Here is a 10,244-nt window from a genome sequence, read left to right as displayed (position 1 = left end):
GCTATGTGGAAAATCAATAAGAAGAATTTGAAAGATATCTTATCAGAACTGTGGGATGCGAAGGACTAAAGATGGATTACCTAGAGGGGTGCATATTGAGGGACTTGGAAATCTCACAATAAATTCTAGTCACTAGTGGAGTCACATCGTCCTAAGGAATCAAGGGTATCCTCTTCTAGCTATTCTCTCTTCTCCCTTGGGCTTTGTCAAATTAAATTTTGATAGAGCCTCTAAAGGAAACTTAGGACCGGCGGGATACGAGGGAATTTTTCATGATGAGATGGAAAATGCCTTACGAATCTATGCAAGATATTGTGGGTATACCATTAATAATCTAGGGAATTTCAAACCACTAGAAAGAGGGTTGATTATAGAAATAGAGGAATGCTTTTCTAAGCTCTATATTGATGGGGGCTCTCGAATCGCAATAGATACAATGCAAAAACTATTACATGGATCTCTAATGAAGAAATTAGTTAAAAGTTGGAGGTTGGAATTTCTGGTCACTAATAGTTAGGAATTATTACTATCCTTCCCCTATGTTATCACTTCTCACTCAAGAAGGACTGGTAATAAAGCAACAAATATTTTAGCAAACTGGGGAAATTAGGAATAAGATCTCAAATATTCAACCCCTTGATCATTGATGATCATATACCACTGGTTCGACTAGTACATAATATGCTAGAGACATCAAGGTTTCCTCAATGGGGGTGATGGAGTAAAGAAGCCTTGAGAAAGTGAGGTGCCCACCACCCCACCGACTCTCTTGACAACTAAAACGGGTGGTGTGGCACTATGCTACCATGTAGTCTCATGCAACATTAAAATCTCTTATGTGGTGACTTGATGTATTCAAGGGAAGGAACCATATTTGCATTTATTGTGTTGGTGAAGCACTTAGGGAGTATTGCACATGAGCTTCATGGTTTTGAAGGTGCTATGGGATGCAAGGTCATTGGAGGCATGCCTGTTTTCTCAAAGAAGAAGGCCAAGATTTGGAAGGAATTTTCTGTTGGGAGTCTAGGAGCAGGGACGTGAGGAGTTAGCTTTGGCTCTTGGGGCAGAAAAATTGGAGGAACGTTGGTTTATTGGTTGCACATTGGGACCCTAGAATCATACGCTATAGTTCAGCTTCATCTCACGAAGTTTGTGAGGCGAAACTGCACCTTGGCGCTTGGTGGATGTTGGAAATGCCTACTAGAATTATCGTTGGATTTTCTGGCTCCTGAGAGGTATGGAATTTTATTTTCTTAGCCCAATTTTCGTACTCAGATCGTAGAGTTTTGGGTGCTTCATCTATCTATAGGAGTGTTTGTTTTTAAAAGTTAATTCTGGTGCCACTCTCTTTTCTTGTGGGGTCGTCTTTTTGTGTCTTATGTGTACTTGCTGTGTTTTGAGAAACTCATCTAGAGAAGCCGGGGAATTTCATTCCCTAGGCAAGTCAAGCTAGAGGTAGGATATCTCGAGTTAAAATTATTGGGATTATCTAAATCGGAGGGTTTCTTCATATTTGGAAATATTTGGTGTTGTTAGGCTTTTTTGGAGACATGTTAATGGCTCTAGGATCGAATCTAGGGGCTTGGAGCTTGTAACCTAGTTCAGATCTTGGGCTTACTTGGTTTATTATGTGATGTTGTATTTTGGGAGTTTGAGGTACAGGCAGGGAGGTCTCATCCCTTTCTTCCAGTTCCAGCTGATTATCTTGGATGATTCCAACCATACATTCTCATCGTTTTAGCATCGAAATGTAAGGGTCTAGGGCTTTCAGTTGCTTGTTAGGTAGATATGCCACGTCACATGGAAGGGTGAGAAGAGGGGTGGGGGAGCATGGCCAACATGAAATTCACAGGATGGGAGACCTAGGCCACGATCAAGGGGTTGACCCTCACCCTTCCCAACCAGCTAGAAGTGAAGTTCAGGGCCCTTCTCTCAAGACTCTTGATAGTCAGCTCTCTCATGTAACTCGCATTTTGGAAAAACTAATCTTGGATCAACATGATGATCAAAATGTGGTTGTCAGTTTCATGAATGATCTAATGAAATCAGTGGCAAATGTAATACTGCTTGGCCAACATTCAGAGCGGGATGTGGCGTATACAAGAGAAGTTGAATTTCTGTGAAGGAAGGATGGCCCATATAGAAAAACACTTACATTGTGACTTTAGGCCTCCTCGATCGCTTGGATATGGCCTTCATCATCGTGCTCTGGTCAACTCCTCTAATGCCTAATGATTGTGAAGGGTATTTTGATTTTGAACTTCTGGTATAATTGACCTTTCAAGTTTTAGTTTCTTATACCATTTTGGCAATTAACTATTTGTTTGAGATTTACCTACTGAGCAATAAATCTAATAAGAGTGAGGCCAAATTTTTTGATAAAATATAATCACTATTGTTAACTTTAAATTAATAAAAATATCTAAACTTACAAATAAAAAATACCTATTTATTTAAAAAATAATCATTAAAAATTAAAAATTAAAAATGTTAACTTATGTGTAAGAAACGGTCACCTAATTGACAATGATGTACACCTACTTGAAAGTGAATTGGTTGTTATGTGACTTATATTTAATCCGTACCTATCCCCATGTTCTTATGAAGTTGTTTAAATATCTGCAAATTTCAATAACTTTGAAAAACACAACCCTACTGCCCCCTATATTCTTACCGGGTTGTTGGCCTTGCCACGTTCAAAAATATTTGTAATTATCACTGGCCCTGAACCGTTATTTTTGACATTATCCCTGCCAGGTTTTTTTAAGTGGCCATGTTCATAAACGCATAAAATCAATACTGCTCTGCCACCCGGAACCATAAAAAATCAACAGTGGCGTTAAAGCGTATATTGACCTTATGAAAGGCAGGAGGAGATTTTATGTAATAGAAAAATACGCCAGAATATTCTTGGACCACCTAAATTTAGAAAAAATCGCCATTATAACGCGTTTCAACAACCAGACCACCGGTTCCACTAAACAGTCAATTGATTATAATTACAATGTGCAAAACAAGCACAGGAACATCTATAAATTTGGCTTCCCATGCATACCATAATACGAAGTTGTGCAGATAGCAATATTGCCCTCTTATCGTTTTAATTTGCAGGCAAATCCCAAGTCTGTGTTTAAATGGCGGTTCTTGCATTAGGATGGACAGTAGCGAGACAGGCACCAGCAACTCCAGTAGTGGCTCCTGTTCGACCCCCGCTGCCTCCTCCTCTACTATTTCCAAAGGAGTCTCCCCGCCAATTTACAGTCACTAAACGCCCACCTCTTCTTGTTTCCCCGAACCGCCCCACTCCCACCCAACCTCTTTATCTTACCAATATTGACGATCAATTGGGATTAAGGTTTCATGTCAACGTACTTATGTTTTATGCACCCCCCTGCAATTCCTCCATGAATGGTCATGGGAGGAATGATCCAGTCCAAGTTATTGGAGAGGCTTTGGGAAAGCTTCTGGTAGATTACTATCCCTTTGCCGGAAGACTGAGAAATGCAGATGATAAAGGTAAGCTTATAATGGACTGTACTGGTCAAGGAGTTCTTCTTGTAGAGGCCGAGGCAGATATTTCCTTGGAAGACTTGGGCGATCTCTCTCCACCTATTCCTGGTGCTCTTGAGTTTATAAACAACGTTCCAGGATCGGACACCGTTACAGACTCTCCAATTCTTCTGTTTCAGGTTGGTCATTGGCGTTTTCAATTTGTTTATTATAAATCACATGCATAGTTGGATATTTAAATTTCAATGTGATGTTTTTAAATATTTATATGGAAATTTAGGATATTTAGATTTTTATATAATATTTTAAAAGTTTAGGAAGCAATGGAACATGTATATGTGTAAAGATATATTAACGATAAATTATAAGGTTAGTTCACAAAAAATTTGATGATGTGATTTTTATTTAAGATTAGTTCACAAAATTTTAATGATGTGATTTTTACTTTAAAAAATTTTACAAATTAATTTTTTTTGCTTAAATTTTTTTACTTTTCATAATATAAATCACAGAAACTAAATTCATTTTTTAATAAATTCTATTAATTCATAAAAAAAATTAATTAATAATCACATCATTAAAAACTCCACTCTTCTTCATTTATATAAACCTTTAAGTATGGGGATTTACCAGTGCATTATATAGATATCATTTTTAAGTTCTGGGATGACCTCCTAAAGTCCTGGTTACCTGCAAGCCCCGAATGATGATTGATGCTATGTGATTCTTCTCCAATTTCACTAGTTTCAATACTTCTTCACCCCTGTGAGCATCACCCGACAATGATGCTAAGTGAACTATTCAAAATCAAAGAAATTATCATTACGACTACCTCTCATGGAAATGGTCATACGTTTGAATGACTTACTAACGCATTGAATCCCAAAAATGATATCTAATATAAAAAACTTGTTAACCAAAAAAAATATACAAATATATATAAAACAAAAATACAAAAAACAAAACTATCTACACACCAACCATTATAAATAAATAATAAAATTTTAATATAATTTCAAAACAATATTCCTATAATAATATGTATGAATCTCACTTTCATCGGATCTTGTATGGACAATGTTTTGTCATAATTTCTCTTCCACCCCTCATTTTTGTTTAATTTGTTGATGACAATTTCAAGTAAATGTACAACTTGTGCTTAACTTTCAATAGTAAGTATAACATCACATGTGTGTCTTATATTTAATTTCTTTTTATTTAAAAATATAAATAAATTTTGTTTTTTTAATAATTTTTATTTAAAATTTTTAAATAATTTAATTTAAATAAATATAATATTTATAAAATTAATATTATTTTTATAAAAATCTTATATTATTTCAGATACTGACAACTCCCAAAACATTATCTTTAGGATATTAAAAGGGTTGAAGAGAAAATATATTTTCTCTTAAAGTGTTTTAAATATATTTAGATTAAAACTCAATTCCAATTCATTTTTTTTATATTTTTATTAAAAAATTTTTTAATATTGATAATTTCTAATATATATATATATATATATTCAATTTATTATGATAGTCATCTTTTAAATTTAACAAGTATCAAATTTATGATAATAATATTTGAATAATAATATTTAAATTATTAATATATTAATAATTAATTTTTTAATATATTAATAAATTAATATTATAATTTAATAACGGTTACTTGAAATTATGTTTTTATATTGTTCTTTATTTAAACTTTTTCCATAGTCTATCTCTTCATCTTATCTTTATAATAAACCACAAACCATACTTTTTAGTTCCGAAAGCTTAAACCATAAATTTCTATAATGTGATTTCTACTGAAAATTTTTTCATTAATTTATTATAAATCACAAAAATCTAAATTAAAAAAAAAAAAAAAAAAATCTTAAACAACTTATTACATTTTAAACATAAAGATAAAATATCATATATATATATATATAAACTCTAATTTCAATAAACTTTAATAATCATTATCATAAAGATCGCATGGTGTAATTTCTAAGCGACTTTGACGCTTAGAGGCATTATTCTATTTACCAATTGCATTAAATAAAATATATCTCATATAATTTTACAGAAATTTGACGCATGAGCTTTGTGAATTGAACTTGCTTTTTTTCCAGGTAACGCGGCTCCGATGCGGAGGCTTCGTAGTAGGGTTGCGTTTCAACCACCGCGTCAGTGACGGCATTGGAATCTCACAATTTCTGAAGTCTCTTGGTGAAATAGCAAGAGGGGCACCAAGCTCTAAGGTTCCTCCAGTTTGGGATAGAGAAATCCTTCGACCCAGAGCCAAGCCTACTGCGGATTACCGGGCCTCCGTGAATACTATGAGTTTGAAGATAAATATCAGGAAACATTGGTGCCAGGGGCTGCTGCAGTAGAGAAAATGAGGTTGAAATCGTTCTACTTTGGTTCAAAAGAAATTGCAGCTTTAAAAAGACAGGTAAATGGTCTCAAACTTTCCACCCCATTTGAAGTAATATCGGCTTGCTTGTGGCAATCGAGAACAGTGGCTCTCAATATACCTGCTGACTGCCCGAATCGATTTCGACCGGCTCTTCCAGCTGGTTACTATGGCAACACACTTGCCTCCGCCAACGCTACGACAACAGCCCGGATCTCACTCACCGCCCGTTGTCTTACGCTGTGAAATTGATTAAAGATGGCAATAGAAGAGTGAATGATGAATATATGCGATGTATGATTGATTTGGCGCAGGTCAATGGCCGCCCTCTCAGTCCCTCGGATGGCTCTTTCATCGTTTCAGACGTTTCCAAAGTTATGCTTGACATTGCAGAGTCGGATTTCGGGTGGGGAAAAGCTGTGTATGCGTGTCCTGTTTATCCGGCAATGCCACACTTCACATATTTAGCACCCGCCTCGAAGACAGACAGTAGAGGGATCATAGTTCCTGTTTGTTTGCCGCCAACTGCCATGGAAGCATTTGAAGAAATTATAAATAAAACAATCAATAATGGCCTGCAGCCCCAGTGATCTTGCCGCGCCTTTCAAACTGATGTTTGACTTTTCAATAAATAAGTTGTCAATTTTTTCTTCTATTGGAAGGCAGAATAAAAAGCTGCACTATGTCAGAGATTGGAACTGGACATTGGGAATCTCTTCTGCTGCATTTCCAATGCCAAATCCCCATACAGGGCCACAGGGGCTTGTATAAACTTTATTTCAATATATACAAAATTAATGTTAGCTAGTATAGATATTCAAATAATTTATTGTAATGAAATATTTTTAAAAAATATAAAAATTATGCTTAGTAAAATACAAGGTTTTTTTTTTATATTTTTAGTTACTTGATCACTTTTTAAGAGTTAATACAATTTTTTTTACATCACATGGATATTCAAATATTTTATTTACAATTGAGAATGAAAATAAAATATTATTACAAATGGCCTTCACTTAAACATGTACATTCATTTTTGTTTTTTTATTATAGTCTACAATGTGTTTTTTTTTTTATTTAAAGAATATTTTGTTTTTTATTTTAAAAGGTACATGTGTCAACTCCATGTTGAATATGGACGAAATTTGATAATTGACAAGTAAAAATAATATTATTGATATTATATGTTGTGTAATTCATTTTATATATTCAATTTACATTTAATTTTAAAACAACAAATATATTCATAACAAAAAAATAATGCCACCCATAAATAAAATATTTCAATGTCCATATTAAATAACATAATTTTATATCAATTTTATATAAAGAAACTTAAAGTAATTTAAATAAAAAAAAATCTTGTATTTTCACTTTCTATTCTAGGATGGATATGTAATTTATTCCATTAATATGAAATTGATAAAAATTGATATAAAATATTTTAAAAATATTAGTAACAAAAAAATATTAATATGACTCATAAATCAAATATTTCAATATGCATTTTGAGTACACAAATATATATGTGTGTGTGTGTGTGGAGAAAGAGATGGTATCTTATCTATATATGTTTTCTATTTCCAAACATGGTGTGTATGTATGAACATTTTAATGTGGAGATTGTGAATCATTAATAAAATATTTCAATGTCAACTATGTATATATTATATAAGAGGAGTGAAGATAAAACAAATTTATAGCTAAAATATTTTATTAGTGTTTTGCTCAAAATGAGCATAAATTCATCTTTAATATCTAGAGCTATAAAGAGCCTAGAGGAATAAAATGTTTGGAGGTGGAAACTTTTCTCGTTTTTCACTCAAAAAGAAGTTTGCATCTAAAGATTTTTTATATTTTATGTGCTTGGTTAATCTATGATGGTTCTACATAAATATGTATGATAACATCAACTAAAGGATTATTTTCATATAAGCTCATTGTCACTCCAACTTATTCATGTTCATCATATGCCAACATATTCATTTTTATCATTTAAGTCATTGAGATGTACGGTAAAATAATACTTATATTAACAGATTAAAAAATAGTGAAAACAAAAAATGAATGTCCTTGATAAATGAAATACTTCAATTTTTACATTAATTTTACATCAACAATATATATAAATATATATATATATATATATATATATATATATATGATATATTTTAGTATGATTAGTTTGTTGTGCTAATAACAATTACATATTTATAAACATATGCTTTCTTATTTCTTCTTGTACTGAGGTTTTATTCGTTGTTTGCGCACACAATTAGGTAAATTTCCTTATGTTTGAAAAGGCATTTATCAGAAAAATAGCTTCAGAAACAAATACTGAAGAAAAAATATTCAAAGTACTGCAAATCATTAAAAAGACACATTAACACAGTGTTTTAATGAAGGAGTTCACCCCTCTTGGGCAACATCTCCCTGGTCCAGCTTCCATGGCTTGGGCCTTTGTATTAACTCAATGTGGAAAAAAATCTATTTACAAAGCTCTAAGGCTTTTGATACCTACACCAATGTGTTCAGAATGCCTAAAATAGCCAAGAACCCCTCTTTCTGAGCTCAATTTGGTTGAAAATTGACTTCTCTAGAGCTCAGTCAGCATTTTCCTACATTTTCTCCTCTAATTCTGGAACATCTCCAGTCAACGCCGCTAAATTTGGTGGCAGGCCCAAATTTAGGGGCACTGCCGAATTTACTGCCAGTTTAACTCATAGTTAATTAAGGCTTAACTGCGCTTAATTGAATTAAAAACCGGATTAGCGCTAAACAACCCGTAACCTCCGACGGCTTAATAGACCTGGTCATATGTAATGGTTATGTTGCATTGAATGTTAGAGTGGAACCTTTGGAGTTAACTAATGGTTTGAGGTTGCGGTGTTCACATGAGAGTTAATGTCATGGTTTTGGAGGAGTCTGTTACCTTGACTATCGGATTATGTATCGTTCACATGCTAACTGATGGAGTGTTGTATGGTTGTAGCCCGCCAGAGTTAATGTTACCATTTGCAGTTATATATATTGTGTTCACATGCGGGGGAGGGCTGGCCTGCGAGCTGGACCTCTCCTAACCTCCAACCTCCAAACGATTACAAATTAAATATATCTGGAGAATAGATAAGGTAAGAACTACCCTGTAGCATAGTTGGTAAGGCGTATGGTTTTCGTGTAGTAGGTCATGGGTTCGACCCCAACTATCACCAATAAATTTTACTCCACTGTTAGACCTCAAATCTAACCTTTGGGAGGTGCCACGTGGTGGCCTTGAGGCTTGCCACGTGCAATTCTTCCATTGGTCCAAAAATGAACTAATAAAAGCGTGCGAACAAACCACTGTACAATCCAACCAGATAATGCTACTTGTCGATCCCTAATTTTTCATTAGCCAATGTTGACCATGCCTAATCACCTGCCACGTTAGCAGTACAAACTACTAACTGTGCAGTGACTCGGCATTTTTTTTACAAAATTTGCTTGTTCAGCAAAGCCATTAGAACACAATAAATTTCTCATACGAACTCGGTTTCAGATGAAATGAGTTGCGTTAGGATCGTTTTTCCAAGATGAACACGGTCGTTCAGGTTTTGAACCATTCTGAGAACTTTTATTTTTGAGCTAAATACTAAGCCCCTAATCATTCCTCCCCACTGGAAGCCTTTTGGACCCCAAAATATACTATCAATTATTCAGCAGGTGAGGGTACAACTCCCTCACCTTCTCGGTCTGCAACCATTTGGCTTGAGAAGGCTTTTGTCCCTAGAGTCCCACTCTAAGGTATTCAACATCCCCTCTCTTTGAAGTTCTGGTTCTTTTGTCAAGTATGAGTTCCTACTGAAGTTCACCTAGATATTCTGGCGAAAAATCATCTATTGATGGCAGCTGAATATGCTCTCCTTGATCATCAATCAAAGGAGGCTCAAACAATCTCAAATTCTCAACATTAAGAACGGAGTATATTTGCATTTAAGGAGGCAAATCAAGCCTAAATGCATTGTTACCAATCTTTTCCATAATTTTAAAAGGACCATAATGAATTGGTTTAAGCTTTTACCTTCCCCTTGAAGCCTCTCTTTGCTAATATATAACCAAACTTCATCACCAAATTGAAATTTGTGATCAACCTGGTGTTTGGCATGCCTTGCCTTGTAGTTGCTTTGACTTTTCTCAAGATGTTCCTACACTGTATGATGTATGAATTGAATTTTCTCTATGAGCTTCCTTGCCTTATCGATGTCACTGTGACCATTGATGGCAAGATCTTTCTCAAAGATGAAGTCCAATGGAGATCTTGGCAATTACCCATAACATGCCTCAAATGG

At 34.2% G+C, this 10,244-nt stretch overlaps 1 protein-coding gene across 1 annotated transcript; it reads left to right on the top strand.

Moving 5' to 3' along the window:
- The first annotated feature begins 3,106 nt into the window (after positions 1-3,106).
- Positions 3,107-6,020, top strand: LOC149154017 (benzyl alcohol O-benzoyltransferase-like). The gene is made up of 2 exons (XM_089445927.1): positions 3,107-3,689; positions 5,633-6,020. The coding sequence occupies exons 1-2, from the start codon at positions 3,135-3,137 to the stop codon at positions 5,891-5,893; spliced, it is 816 nt and encodes a 271-aa protein (XP_089302053.1). The 5' UTR covers positions 3,107-3,134; the 3' UTR covers positions 5,894-6,020.
- The last annotated feature ends 4,224 nt before the right edge of the window (positions 6,021-10,244 follow it).

The sequence above is a fragment of the Pinus tabuliformis genome, chromosome 9 (assembly GCF_031772625.1).
Source record: "Pinus tabuliformis cultivar Carrire ecotype Pingquan chromosome 9, CPIR1, whole genome shotgun sequence".
In the NCBI taxonomy this organism is placed as follows: domain Eukaryota; kingdom Viridiplantae; phylum Streptophyta; class Pinopsida; order Pinales; family Pinaceae; genus Pinus; species Pinus tabuliformis.
Note: the sequence above shows the minus strand (reverse complement) of the source record. Positions and strands in the feature narration are given on the sequence as shown.